This window comes from Podarcis vaucheri (assembly GCF_965113315.1).
Source record: "Podarcis vaucheri genome assembly, chromosome: 1".
NCBI lineage: Eukaryota > Metazoa > Chordata > Lepidosauria > Squamata > Lacertidae > Podarcis > Podarcis vaucheri.
The window spans coordinates 7,702,527-7,718,270 of NC_138759.1; the positions used below are offsets into that span (position 1 = coordinate 7,702,527).

At 44.0% G+C, this 15,744-nt stretch overlaps 1 protein-coding gene across 1 annotated transcript in view; it reads right to left on the reverse strand.

Moving 5' to 3' along the window:
- Window positions 1-13,660, reverse strand: part of PELI2 (pellino E3 ubiquitin protein ligase family member 2) — an 82,635-nt gene extending 68,975 nt beyond the window's left edge. The window contains exon 1 of the mRNA XM_082218761.1: window positions 13,246-13,660. Within this exon, the coding sequence (XP_082074887.1) occupies window positions 13,246-13,322 (77 nt within the window). The 5' untranslated portion in view covers window positions 13,323-13,660. The remainder of the gene's footprint in view (window positions 1-13,245) is intronic.
- Between the last annotated feature and the right edge of the window lie 2,084 nt (window positions 13,661-15,744).

Sequence of the window (15,744 nt, forward strand, 5' to 3'; positions counted from 1 at the left end):
CAGCTTCTGAAGATGTAAAAAAACCCATTGTGCTTGTCAGATTTTCCTCAGTAGGGGAAAAGCTAGATTGGCTGTTAAATAAAGTATGGGCTGGCATTTAGATGATTATGAGATCCTGTGGACAGTGCAAAAACTTCCAAGTACCAGAAGCACACAATTCCACAATAAACTCGTGTCTGGAAGTTTCCTAAGCAAGCTGGTCTTTCCCTGCCTTCCTGCTAAAGCAGAAAGCTGGGCAGGGCTGCCACCTCAGCCTCACGCCAAAAGGCAAAGACAACCATGGGAGCTACTGCTGGAGGGTTAGAGAAGGCGAGAGTCCTGCCAAATGATCGAGACACCTGCTGTATTTCCAGCAGCTGCACGCTGGGACTTGGCACCACTGTATCAATCTGTACACCTGCCTTTAAAAGTTCTTTCCCACTAAAAAGGGCCCATAATCCTTAAGGTGGAGGGAAGACAGTGGAAATGTAGAGGCATGCGGACAGACACAGTCCTAGGTTTTCCTCTCCAAAGGAAAAAAAGATGACACCAAAACAGAAAAATAGGAAAAAACAACTTCTAAGGTACACTGAATATTATTTATTTAGCCCATATGCATGGCTTTAATCCCCTTCCCCTACAGAATCTGGAGTTCACACCCTGAGGATCGAAACATTCTAAGCCAGAGGTGGGGGAATCTGGCCTGCCCTACCCAACACGGGTCATTTTGACAGGCCGCCCACCTGTCAATCATGTAGTGCCACAATCTATTAGGTGATGCCAGAATACATTTTTTTTTTTCAGATGCAGGCACAACTCAAGCCACACTTTTGCATAACCTCCTTGAATTTGAGCTGGTGATAAAAAGGAATATTTGTGCTTACAGCAAGCCCCACTGCGGGAAGGGATCAGCTTCCCTATGGAGTTCCTGAGCAGGACTCCTGTAGCACAGCAAATCCCTTCAGAGCTTACTGCAAGTCTCATTGGCACTGACAGCAATCCTCACTTGCCAAGGAACAATCAAGAGCACATTCTGAGAGTCCCAATTGTTATCTTGCAATCATCCCCAAACCTGGCATTACATGTGACAGGCATGGAGCAGGCAGCAAGGTTTGGAGAAAACAATTCCTCTTCAGTTCTTTGTGAATTAGGAGGACATAAGCCCCCATCCACAGGGACACCCCGTGGGGCAGGGCATATGCACCCCCTACACAATTTGAGTCCTCATTTTTCTCTTGACACGAGAAGAGAGCTAAAGATATTGGGCATTATTATATATCAGTAGACATGAAATGTCCTGAAGTGATCCTGGAAAACCTACTAAGTTATATTAGCAACATACCAACTCAGTAATTTTTAGGTCTGCTGAAAAACTTTCCTCTTACAGTACATTTTGGAAGCCTCAAATCCTTTCAGAACTTGAAACTCAGGTTATGCTCTTTTTGGCTTGAGGCAGAGCAGGGAGAAAGTGTGACATTCTACTCCAGTTATTGCATTAGTAATTCAATACAGACAACAGGCCAGAAACCTAATGTGGTTACGGCTCATGAGTTCCCAAACCTAGGGGAAAATAGGTAGCAGAGACCAGAAGACCCACTCTATCTTGTCTCACTCTATCCACCTTGCACATCTTTCCCATCCCTCTCACATGTACACACCCCGCCATAGGAAACCACATACGCAGTGGCAGAAAGGAAGATAAAGGGGGTTGGGGGTGGAGGAAAGGCCTGCCTACCTGCAAGGAAGGAATGTCAACTTTTTTCTAAATTAAATTTGATGAAAGCTAACAAAACTTTTATTCCTCTTAGGGGCTCACTATGGCAAGGTAAGTGAAGAAAAACCAACCACATGGTTTTAAAAACAGCCGAGAAACTTTCCACTATGTATATGAATTGCAAAATTTATGCTCATAGTTTGCTATGAAGTCACTAGTTGACTAGCATTATCAGAAAGGTTTACAGTGCATATTTTACTATCATATTTAATTTTACTGAAGCAGCAACTAAGTTTGACTTTTATTGGTAGGTGACTACAATTTGTTTATTTAACAAAATTTGTATACTGCTTAACTGTAATGAAAACCTCTAAGCAGTTTACATAGAACCTAAAACGTGCATTAAAAATGTCAGGAAAACCAATGTTAAAAGCATAGTGCTAAAAGTATAACCTAAAATAACAGATTAAAACACACATCAGTTCCACACATCTGGAGTACAATGAGGCGTATACTAAATCCACAAATCAGGTAGAACAACTACTCTTATGCAATGCTGCCCAAGGCAGCTACTACAGTAGTAATGTCTAAGTCAGTTACTGCATAAACCAAGAGAGCAGTAGAAATGTATTATGCAGTTCTATCAAAGATAAGGCAGAGAAATCATTCAGGTCCTTTGAGCGTCTCAACAAGTTACGAAAGAGCACACCAATGAGTTGCCTTGAAGGTATATACATGTCTGTGTGGTGTAGTATATAATACAGTTGTACCTTGGTTCTTGAACAGAATGCGTTCCGGGAGTCTGCTGGATGTTCAGCTTCTGAAAATCGTTCAAAAACCGGAACACTCACTTCCGGGTTTCAATCATTCAGGAGCCAATTTGTTTGGGAGCCAAGGCATTTGAGATCCAATTTACAACTGTATCTCCATTTGTACTGAAAAATAATGGAAAACTCACTTTGAAGTTTGAACACCGTAAGCTAAGAACAAACCCTGGCTACAGCTTGTCAGTAGTTTGATGCAAACCAGAGTATGGAACACATACAATGCTAAGACCAAACCATGACTTAGTGCAACAGCAGGAGGACTGAGGGAGGAGTAAAGTGGCTGTGACTTTCTTACTGTTCACTTGCTCCTTCATGCTAAATCATAGTTTAGCTTAGCATTGTGTGCCAACCAGGCCATTGCTATATGTAATAAAATTAAAGAGGAGAAGTCCACAAATATCTAACTGTAACAGATTTGCAAGGAACTTTTCAACGGGCTGGGCCGATTGCAAATTTCAGTGAAGCCTCCGGGACTCCTCCTATCCAAAATACAGCCTCAGGGCTACAACTTGTAGAAGACTGTTCAAGCCAAGTGTGTGTGAAAACAATGCTGTCATTTTCTGCCCAGAGGCAATGTTCAGTTTAAATCCATTCTCAGATCTCTTCAAAAATTCTAAATCACAGTTCAAGAGGAGTGAACTGCTAGAATAATGTTTAAATTTAAAAGGCTCTGTTTCATTTAAAATTTATTTTCCCTAGTGCAGCCAGATCAGGGTAAAAGTCTGGCAATTTAAGTTCAGATAAGCTACAGCAAAGGAAGCAAAGGCAAATAAGACACGTGCGGCACAATCCTATGTTCTTCTGTGGTGCAATGGGTCAGTGTGTCTGGCTCTTAACCAGAAGATTGGTGATTCAAGCCCACCCAGGGATGGCTGTGGGCAGGATTCCTGCACTGCAGGGGGTTGGACTAGATGATCCTCGGGTCCCTTCTAGCTCTACAATTCTATGGTTCTATGTATGTTTACTCTGAAGTAAATTCCATTTTTGAAATAAAATTAATTTTCCAGGTAACTTTACAAAGGTATAGTCTGCATTTAGCCAGGAGCAAATCCTAGTGAGTTCAATGTAATCCTCTACATGTCCACTGAGAAGAAAATCTGGGATCATGCCCAGAATGATTCTTATTGATTACCATTAAAAAAAAAAAATCAAAGCTCTGGTATTGCATTATGGACCCCACTTTTCCCTTCTAGGACACAGGACTGGTAAAAAGGGCAAGTCATTGACAGATTCATATATGGGCCCAAGAAAGAAAACAAAAACCAGACCATGCTTGGGGAAAAACCTAAACCATTTTTGTCTGCTCAGGGTCAGTTCTCACTTTTTTAAAAAAAGATAAATTCTTACAAGGCACATTATGATCTAAAAGCAATTTCTTGTGTCATGCCAGAAGTATAATACACACATACTATTATTACATCTGTCTCTGAGCAAAAAGAAACCTTGAGAGCCAAAAGTCCTGCCATACACATAGATTCTTTTCTTGGAATCAGCTGGAGGTCTTGCAATTCCCATCTATCCTCAGAATGACTGGTGTAAATGTACCCTATTTCTTAAACTAAATAACTTGAGAAGCAAATCCTGAGCAGGGAGAAGAGGAGCTCTTTCAAAACATCCAAGTAGACTGAATATTTTGTCACTGCAGATGGCGGGGGGGGGGGAGAGACAGGAAGTGCGGTTAGTCAGCATATCTGAAGTATCTGCATTCTTTACTAAGACCTTAAGTGTAAATGTCTTTGAAGCGACAACCAAATAGTACTTTCCTGCAGCATACCAGCTTTCTGGTTTTGGCATACAAACTATAGGGGGTATTTTTAGGAGGGGGAGGGCACAGGTGGTAGATGAAACCAAACAGGAGACTGATTCGATGGCCTTTGTTCTCTTTCCAGATCAATTAATCAGACTCGCAGAAGCCAAGAGGAAGTAGAATGTCTCAATTTGGGGGGGGGGGGTTGAAAAGAGAGAACAGTTAGTTATTACTATTAGGAAGGACATTACCAGCATAAATGCTCACCAAAAAATAGCACTCCCACTGACCCGGGAATAAAACCATCATACTGTCAAGTCAGCCAGTCAAGGTTTCATCACATGGCTGCCTTGTATGAATACATGCAAATGTACTGAATAGGTAACAACACTGCGCAAATAAAATAAGAACACCTGTGTTTTTAATGAGTTTCATCAAAGATGCAAATAGTACAATAAATGCTAGGGAGAAAACAATGGACCAAACAAAGAAATAAACTAAAAACGAAACACAGACAACTCAGTTGGATAATACAGGTGTTTGACCTGCAGGAAAACAGAGCTTTGCCTCTGTTAGTGACCTATCCGGTCAGTAAAAATGCACCGTGTAACAGTTCAATAAAACACTAATTTTTATCAACACCTACTGCTCCCATGCATCTTCATGAACATACTCACACAAACCCAACCCATCAATACAGACTTATTCATTTATATTCATTCACTATATAGATTTTCTTTTCCTTCGGAAAACTTCATACAGAAAAGAAAAGAAACCATAAATAGCAAAAGTAGACCATGACCCCCTAGAAATAAGAATTCCAAAATCCACAGCTGGGCAAAGCTTTTATGGGTCTACCTTCATATGTTATAGCTTCTCAGCTCCAGGCTGAGAAGAATAATTAAGAATATTTCTTACCCCTGAAGACCTATTTATTTATTTATTTGCATCTTTGTTACATTTGTATCCTGCCTATCAACCAAAAGGTGTTCAAGGGAGTTAAAACATCAGCAACAAGAAGAACACAAGTTAAAGAACAATTTCAACACAGCAGTCCAGAAGAAAGTGAGGAAAGGGAAAACAAAAGGTGAGGTGTTAGCAGCAACATAGAATTACCGTATTTTTCGCCCTATAGGGTGCACCGGGCCCATAGGGCGCACCTAGTTTTTGGGGGAAATATAAAGGGGAAAAAAATATTTTCCCCCCAGGCGCGGGGCTGGGGCAGGGGAAGCCCGAGCTTCCCCCAACCCCAGCCCCCGTGGGAGAGCTGCGAGAAGCTCGAAGCCTGGGGCGTGCTGAGCTCAGCGCGCCCCAGGCTTCTGGGTGCAGGCAGCTCTCCGCAACCCGTGGGAGAGCTGCGTGACTTCGCGCAGCTCTCCCACGGCTTGCGGATAGTTTCCTGAAGCCTGGAGAGTGAGAGGGGTCGGTGCGCACCGACCCCCCTCGCTCTCCCGGCTTCAGCGAAAGCCTGCATTCACCCCATAGGACGCACATTTCCCCTTCATTTTTGTAGGGGGAAAGTGTGTCCTATAGGGCGAAAAATACGGTATCTTTCGGCATCCTGACTGGTGCTGGTGTTAGGGATTGTGTCCAGGTATGGCAAGCATGACTGGCAGACTGTGCAGTAATGTGCAGTGGCACTGGACTCTAGTGGGCATGTTGCAGTTCTTGCATTATGATGTTTAACTTTGTAATTTTAGGCGGAGGAGTGGGCAAGATGGTGCTGGCTGAGCACAGGATACCAAATAGCTGGTACAGTGGTACCTCTGGTTACGCACGCTTCTGTTTACGCATGCTTTGAGTTATGAGCTCCACTAACCCGGAAGTAGTTGCTCCCGGTTGCAAACTTTGCCCCGGGATGCGAGTGGAAGTCGCACACCGGAGGCGCACTTTCACTAATGGCACCTCAGGATAAGAACCGTTTCAACTTAAGAACGGACCTCCGGAACGAATTAAGTTCATAACCAGAGGTACCACTGTACTAATGTAACCAGGGGCACAACAATTCCCATTTTAGCTGGACTGTAGCTCTAGAAGGCAGATTCAAAATCCCTTGAAATACATGTGCGCTACATCAAAGTATTACGCCTGAGGAACAAAGTCAATCCTATGGAGAAGCTTTTCAAGTGCCCTTTTAATATACTTTATAGAATCATAGAGTTGGAAGAGACCACAAGGGCCATCGAGTCCAACCCCCTGCCAAGCAGGAAACACCATCAGAGCACTCCTGACATATGGCTGTCAAGCCTCTGCTTAAAGACCTCCAAAGTAGGAGACTCCACCACACTCCTTGGCAGCAAATTCCACTGTCAAACAGCTCTTATTGTCAGGAAGTTCTTCCTAATGTTTAGGTGGAATCTTCTTTCTTGTAGTTTGGATCCATTGCTCCGTGTCTGCTTCTCTGGAGCAGCAGAAAACAACCTTTCTCCCTCCTCTATGTGACATCCTTTTATATATTTGAACATGGCTATCATATCACCCCTTAACCTCCTCTTCTCCAGGCTAAACATGCCCAGCTCCCTTAGCCGTTCCTCATAAGGCATCGTTTCCAGGCCTTTGACCATTTTGGTTGCCCTCCTCTGGACACGTTCCAGTCATAAAAATTGATTCTTTGAAGAGGACAGGATGCAGAGGGCTAGGGCAGTTTGAAAGTGTGTTTGTCACCTACCGTAAATATTTCAGTATACTCAAAGTATAAGAACTCTTTCAGAGCAATAGGCCACCAGCAGTACCTTTAGCTCTCCCTCTCCCTTTTTCTTTTTCTAAAAGCAAAGCAGCTAAAGGTATGCAGTCTATTTTAAACTTTTATATATGCTATAGAGGCAAACTATTGGTTGCCACTTACTTATTTTACTGCCTTTACATACTGCCTTTCTGCTGAGGAACCCAAGGTGGTTTACAATTAAAATGTTAAACAAACAAATGGTACAAAACATTTTGAGGCTGACTTCAGGAGCTGATGTCCAGGCCTGAGCTTCTTTTCTGCCTTCCCTTATGGCAGAGAAACCTGGGCTTCCATGCTTCTGTTACTTATACAGTGGTACCTCGGATTACATACGCTTCAAGTTACATACGCTTCAGGCTACAGACTCTGCTAACCCAGAAATAGCACCTCGGGTTAAGAACTTTGCTTCAGGATGAGAACAGAAATTGTGCAGCAGCGGCACAGCAACAGCGGGAGGCCCCATTAGCTAAAGTGGTGCTTCAGGTTAAGAACAGTTTCAGGTTAAGAACGGACCTCCGGAACGAATTAAGTACGTAACCAGAGGTACCACTGTACATCCTACTGATTTTAAACCAGTGATTACTATATGAGGACAGAGATTGCTTTGCATCAGCAACATCATGCCAAAAGCATGCACACTCAAACAGCATGCTCAAAATCACCACCCATTCTGATTCTTGCACCCTGTACTTATAAAAATGCTTTTCCATCCTTCTCAAGGATAAGCAAGGGGAAATAGATTCAAATTTAAAGGCAAACCTACCTAATTCACACATTCTGAAACCATACAGAAACTGAAACAGTCATTCTTTGAAATTTCCACTCCTTCTCCAAATCTTGCAATGCAGTTCTCCAACCAGGTAATGCATACAAAAATATAGTGAGGTAAAGTGTGCATAAAAATGCATATAATTATTTTAATAATAAATTTTAAAAATGGCACTGTATTGGGAGGGCAATTGCTTTGCAAACATGTGTATATTATGACAAATTTGCATGAAAAAGCTCGTGAAATTTCATGCCTTTTTTTAAAAAACAAACTGATGTGAACGTGTGTATAACTGAACTTAAGATTGGGAAAATGAGAAACAGATTCAGCCATCCTTAATACTAAAATAAAGTATTCAACTGACACTGTGTGCTTTGTCAGAAGCATTTTAAAAGTCTTAGTACCTTGCAAAAGACTTTTGAGTAACCTTAACAGTTATGGAACAAAAGAATTCTTCCTGTGGTTAAGAAACAGGAAACACAGAGTAGGAAAAAAAATCAACAGTTCAGTGCTATCCCTAGGGATTGATATTGGTGCCTATGCCTATTCACCCAAAGTTATATACTGGTATGTTTTAGAAACGTGCATGAACACACATACATGGATGCAGACTTGCTGACTAGCTAAGTCTCTTGCACTTCCTAGGTTTCATATCTGAGGCAGGCTGCTCTGCTTCCCAATTAGTGGACCAATGTATTATATATATTATCAGGAATAGGCAACTCTGCTGGATATTCTTACAAATCACAAAGATGGTCCTTCTCAACTAGTTGTTTTACTGGTCTGGCTTAATTTACAGGAGCAAGCATTTTCTTCATCACAGTATTAGCCACATAAAAGTATACAAGAAAGCCTTTCCCACACATTTACTACCACATTACTTATATTTACAAAGAATCAAGCTAGGCTACTGGGGAAAGGTCATTAAAATGCATTTACAGCAGCAATAACATGCTATTTTTGGCAAGTGTGCACAGTTCTTCCAGCGCAATTAATTTTTCCCAAGTTTACATTTGTACAGAGAACTATCCCTATACAGACATGTCTGAATGTGAAGCAGTCACTGAAGGGTAGAGATAACTCAATCAGACAGAAGGTCCGAAATTATTTCCTTTAGTATTACTACTCACTCACTTCAGTCTTCTTATATTTTTAAAGTTACTTCCAGCACAACCCGTCTTTGCTATTTAAGGGAAATTGGCTAGTTTTATTTGTTTCTTTGCTTGTTTGTTTATTATTAAACAGATCACTTTACTATATCTACAGTTCAGCAATTGTCACAACAAGATGCACTGTTATGATTACATTAACACCTCTAAACCACAAACCATTCAAGTTATTTCTAATCCTCCAAGGATGTGATTATCTCATTCAAAACCTTGTTACCTGGAGTTCTTCATTTTAAGGCACTGGTAATAGCATAAGATTACACAAAGATTACTTATTCTGTATTTTTTTTTTAAAGAATGCTGAACAGATGTTCAAGCTGTTCTGTGATTATTTCCTACTAATGATCCAATTCTGGGGGAAAAATAGCAAAATGCTATTTGTGGCACTGTACTGAATGATTAAGCATCTTGAAAAAAGAAAAGAGGAAGATGTTTTGAGTAAAACAACAACTTAAAATCTCTTCTTTTTCCAAAATAGACTACTATAAATTGGTTCAGGCTCAAGCAGAAAACCTCACCCTCAATCTGCTCAACAGATTTTTATTGTCCAAATATTCTAGCCCTAATGGCACCTTGTGTTTCAAAACGTGGTTTGCTACAATCCAGCCAGGAAAGGATTAGATGTATCACTGGCATAGCTAAAGAACTGCTTCAGTAAAAAGCATAAATCTTCTTTAATATCAGTGTTATTAATATTGGTGGCTGGTACTTTTATAAAATAATTAAAATTGTGTACCAGTGTAAACTATCAAATGCTTCACAACACACAGCTGGGGGAGGTGGGCTTTCTGAGGGGGGCACACAACACAAACCCCTAAATCCAACATTGAGGACTACTGAGAAAGGGGACACACATTGTTTTTATTATTTCACAATGCAGTAAAATACAGCTACAGGATACATTTGTTCATAGAAAGCAATCAGTGAGAATATCCCTTAACAAATGTTTTGAAACTAAACCAAAGTTCAAATTGCAACCAAAGTGTCCTGCACCTCTGTACTTTCAATTACTATTAAAAACCACAACAGCTAATTCCTTTCCATTCCAGCTGTGACCAAGCAAGCAGCTGCAGCACAAAATGAATCTGTCCTACCTAATTAAATTAAGAATTTGACATTAAATGGGAGTTCCAGAAATGACACAACCTGAACAGCACAGCTGAGATTCCCCCTCTGCTTTCAGCATGCCACCACTCCAAGTAAACCACTCTCTGCTGTTAGCAACTTAACATGGATTTTTCCACCTGAAACTGCTGAGATAAACAGCTTTGCCACATCTCAAGCCTTTCAAGTATTTGAAGTCGTGTTACATTTTCACAGCGATTGCTAAAATAATCCATTCCTTAGTAACCAGATTTTGACAGATTCCTTGTGCTGCCAAACACAGAATAGTGTTAAGGAACTCACACCACAGGCTACAAAGGTTTACCAAGAACAGAAGGCTAAAGTAAGAGCAGTTTTCTGCTGCTGGCTTTGTTTCAAGCCCACTGATCCTCTATCCTTTCGGATATGTCCAAAAACAGCTCATGCTTACTGGAGTGTACTCCACAGCATTATTTCATAGACGGGGTGGGTTTTCCATGCAGAGGCCTATGCCTCACAGAGTGTTTCGTGCTTTGTTTATTCGATCAAACAAGTTCACTTGCCCGCTGTACATCATATGCACGCTCAGCTATCGAGATTAAACACACTTGCAGGGCTTGCTGGGGCTCAGTGAACATGGGCTTAGATGCCTTACGTTCAGCATCAGTTTCTGTGGCACTCAGCAGTGAGGCTCCAAGCTAGAACAGCAGGGCTGAAGCATAACACCAAGCGGATTACACAAATAACCCCCTCCCCATGGACTGGCAGTGAAGGAGGAGTGCTGTCCATCTCTTATATATCCCTCCCCACACACACACATCTGCCACCCACTATGCATCAGCAACACCACATAGAATCTGGGGAAACAAAACAATGTCTATCACAGTAAATAATACACTGCCAGGAGTCAGGAAGTGGATGGCACGGAGCCTTTAATTACAAAGAGCATCATAAAGGCAGGGAGTAGCCATCTGCAGACTAGGATCTGTGCAGAGATGGATAATCTCCTTTTGCACATTCCTTTGTATGTGACGAACTTAGAAAAAGAGAGTCTGTCACCATCTCTGCTGCTGTCATATTGCATACTTGGGAACGCTGCAAGTTTTCTTTGAGATCTGTCCAAGCTGGAAGCAGCTCCTGTATCTTACGACACTGATAGCTTTCTCCCTCGCTCTGAAACAGTGGCATGCCTGAGAGGGCTAAGCACACAGCCCTCAGCTCTACTGCTCCCATGTAACAAGCCAAGCTATTATGCCTGGCAATCCTGCAGGCTCACCCAAGATAGGAGGGGGAATTCAGTCCTAGATACATATTAGGCCAGAGGCAAACACAAGCTCCAAGGGAACTGACTAAGCTGTGGGTCAAGGATTAACCAAAGCACATGTCCTCCTGACAAGCTGTGACTAACGTCTGCAGAAAGCAAGCCCCCCCCCCCGACAATTGTAGGGCCACACAACCAGTCCCTAACCCCAACACACACGCAAAAGCACAAAAGCCATGCTTATTGACCAAAGTTTAAGAAGTCCATTGAATCCCCTCCTCACTTCACCCTGGGGGTGTTTTCTTCCTGAACAGTGCACCCTCCCACACCCTTGCATCCCAGGAGTAAACGGAGAAAATGAGGAGCAGGCAGCTGGAGGATCAGCCCCCCCTGTTAATGAATGGGGGCTCCTCTTCTAAAGCCAAACATGAACGAATCAACTTTAGGATCTGTCTCTATCTGTTAACTTCAAGCACAAAGCATACAGGGCCCCAGGCGTGCTAGCACCTGCCTGCCCCTCCCTCTGCACCCTTTCCACCCCTCCCACATGCAAACTACTCCTACCCCTCAAGCACACTCACTAATCCTCCTGCCTCCCCCCTCTGCTTACTTCTCACACAGACTAGACCCCCCTTTAGCTTCTTTCCCTTTGCAGGGGGTCTTCCTCCAGCCACCAAACTCCTCTTTACCTCCTCCCTGCCAGCTGACACACAAGACTCCTCTCCCCACACACACACTCTTGGCAGATGTCTTTCCACCCCACCAACAGCCCCCAGAGGCTTTCCTGCTTCCAAAAATTAAAGGGGGGGGGGAGATGTAATTTTCCAAGGGAAAGCAACCTCACCCCCACCCTCACCCCAAGAGCTAAACACAATCTTTTCCAACCATCCTTTCCCAAGATCCATTTGCATCTCAAAGCAAACAAGCAGTCGTAGTAACAGAGATATTACTATTTTATTCTATAGATGGGTGGGAAAGAACACAGGAGATTAACACATATCCTCCCTTTGCACGCCCAACGCTCCCCATCACTTCAGGGGTCTCTCTCATGGGGCACGTCTGGGTCCCACTCCAGAGTCACTTACCTTCTTCTCTTCCCTCCCCCCTGCACGTTCCTCACCTCCACCCCTCCCTTAATTGGGGAGAAAGGGATCCCCCCCCCTCACCCGTCCAATATATTACTTACTTCTCTACACAAACACACAAGGGTCCTGGCTCCCCTGGTGGGCACTCTCTCTGAACAATCCCCCCCCCCAAAAAAAACTCTCGCAGGGGTGCCAGCAGCCCTCGCCCAACAGCCCCCCCAGTTTTCTCCAAGACAAATAAGGACCCCCCAGTTATCTCTGCACTTTATCAACACCCCCACACCCAGGCCAACTCCAAGGGCCTCCCCCCCAAAAAAAAACCAGGGTCAGGAAGACACCAAGGGACACCCCACTACCAGCACCACGTTTTCCCCCCGTTTCTCAACACACCCTTCAAAACAGAGGAGGAGACCCCAATCTCTGAACAAAACCCCACCAACACACTTTCACCCATTGTGAATTCACAAGAGGGGGATCCCTCAACAAGGCCGATCAGTCACCCCCATAGTAAATGAGTCACCCACCCCTCAAAAAAGACCGCCGCCCCCCTCTTGAATTTAACCCCCCCTTTCTATCATACACACACACACACACAATGGGGGTCTCCCCACAAACAAGCCTCTCTCTTAAAAAACACACACACAACACCACCAGGCAGGATTCCTCAGGAAACACGCGCACACACGTGAACGCGCGTCCACACGAGACACACAATAGAGGAGGGGGCCACAAACAAACAAACAAACAAGGTTCCGCACACACATACATACACACACACCGCAACGGCACCACCGGCTGGATTCCTCGCGAAACACGCGCACACACGTGAACGCGCGTCCACACGAGACACACACAGACACAGAGGTGCGCGCGCGAGTCGACTCACCCGAGCACCACGAGCTCCCCATATTTGACGGGCTCCTTGTTGGGCGCGCAGTGCTCCTCCTGGCTGGGAGAAAACATGGGGCCGCCGCCTCAGCCGCCGCTATAATCCCATGCGGGGCAACAACAACCACAACAACAACAACAACAAAACCTGACGGGGGGGCGGGTAAAACGAAGGATAATATTTTATTCTTATTTATCTATATAAAAAAAGAAGTCCGTCCGGCGTCTCTTTCTTCCCCTCCGCTTCTCGGCCCTCTTTCTTTCTTTCTCTCTCTCTTTCTTCCCTCAGTCAGTCGCTCGGTCGGTCGAAATCGTCCCCCGTTTCCCCCCACTCTTCGCGCGCCCGCCCGCCGCGGACTCCTCGCTCTTCCCTCTTCGGCGAGCGCCCAGCGACAACAGCCCCCAACTGCCAGAGGGGGAGGTCGGGAGAGACCAAGTCAGTAAGCGCCGCCTCCCAGGAGGGGGAGGGGGAGGAGGCGTGGAATGGCCCCACCCCCTCGGCTCTCCTTCGACACCCCCCTCCGTTCCCGTCCCAAAAGCCGCGATGGTATCGTCCGCTCTGTTATGTAAACAGAGGAGTAAAGGGGAAGGGAGGGGGAGGCGCTTAAAGGGCCCGCCGCCTCTGAAAGTCAATGCCGCCTTTCATAAACCAGAGGGATAGGAGTGGGAGTGGGGGAGGAGGAGGAGCGCCCCCTATGGACGACGTTCGAAACTGCGTGAAATTATTATTATTATTATTATTATTATTATTATTATTATTATTATTATTATCATCATCATCATCATCATCTATATTATCTATTATTAACTATCCTCCACCTGGCTCAAGGCGGCTTGTACACAAGAATAGGAACAGGTAAAAACACAGGTGTGGAAATAGCCATCAAAACATAATTAGAAATTTATAGAATTAAAACTAAATATAGATATATATCTATATATATGCAGGTGGCGCTGTGGGTTAAACCACAGAGCCTAGGGCTTGCCGATCAGAAGGTCGGCGGTTCGAATCCTCGCAACCGGGTGAGCTCCCGTTGCTCAGTCCCTGCTCCTGCCAACCTAGCAGTTTGAAAGCACGTCAAAGTGCAAGTAGATAAATAGGTACCACTCCAGCGGGAAGGTAAACGGCATTTCCGTGCGCTGCTCTGGTTTGCCAGAAATGGCTTAGTCATGCTGGCCACATGACCCGGAAGCTGTACGTCGGCTCCCTCGGCCAATAAAGCGAGATGAGCGCCGCAACCCCAGAGTCGGCCACGACTGGACCTCATGGTCAGGGGTCCCTTTACCTTTTTATAGATATATATGTCACCTGATTATGTGTATATATTATCATCATCATCATTGTTATCTTATTTTTATTATTCATAAAACTCGTATGCCACCCTTCATCCATAGACGTCAAGGCAGTTCACAGCAGAAAAATTCAAGGTAAAAACTCAAAATACACAACAAAAACAAAGCAAAGCAATAAATGGTATATAACCATAGAATCAAAAACTGTAGAGTTGGAAAGGACGCCGAGGCTCACGTGGTCCAACCCCCCGCAACGCAGGAATTTCAACAGGATCATATACACACACATAAAAAATCTATGCAAATCCATACAAATTATTACAATTAAAAACAGCACAGCGCCAGGCCTTTCATTAAAACTGTAGAGCTAATGCCAGCAACGAAGGCAGAGCTCTAGGGCTACTGAGTGCACACTGCCGCATACGATGAAATATTGACTTGCCCTACTGAATTCCCCACCCCAAAACCAGGCTTTTAAATTTGTGCCACAATAACTTTCCTTCCAAGATTTAGGCTGTGTACGCATTCTCCCATTGACTCTGGTTTGCGGTGGTTTGGAAAGCAGTGTCCACATTTAATTTTATTTATTTATTAAATTTATATACCAGCCTTTATCCGAGGAGCACATGGCATTAGCCATGGCCAATTTCCAGCTCTGTGATTCTGTGTTTTTCCCCCAAACCAGCTTTGATCCAAACTGAGAAAAGGAACAACCTAGCTGTGTTTTTTAAGTTGGTAATGTGTACGCAGAAGAAAAGTTTTGTGCACCTGTTTAGAATAGCAGTAGTGTTTGGCTATCAGCATAAACCCCACCACCACCAGAGACTGCTTTCTGACCTACAGCAGATACAGGATTTAAGCAAACCTTCTCCCACCGCCACTACTCTTCTGCTCTTCTGCTCAGGATGTCAGGCACCAAGCCTGCTTTTCAGTAGAGTAGACAGAAAAATCAAGGGAAAGAAATACCCAGCTGCGTGTAACCTGGAGTCTGCCCTAAGAAGGGCATCAAAGGCAGAGAAGAAGTGCCGGTTTAAATCCAGTGTGGCTTGTTTTCAGGATCAAGAAGTTCGGTGTGCAGCTGAGGTAAGTGACTTTTCTTCTCTGGACTTTAATTTATCAGCAATTGGAAACGACACAGCACAGAGCCAGTGTGGTGTAGTGGTTAAGAGCGGTAGTCACGTAATCTGGGAAACCGGGTTTGCGT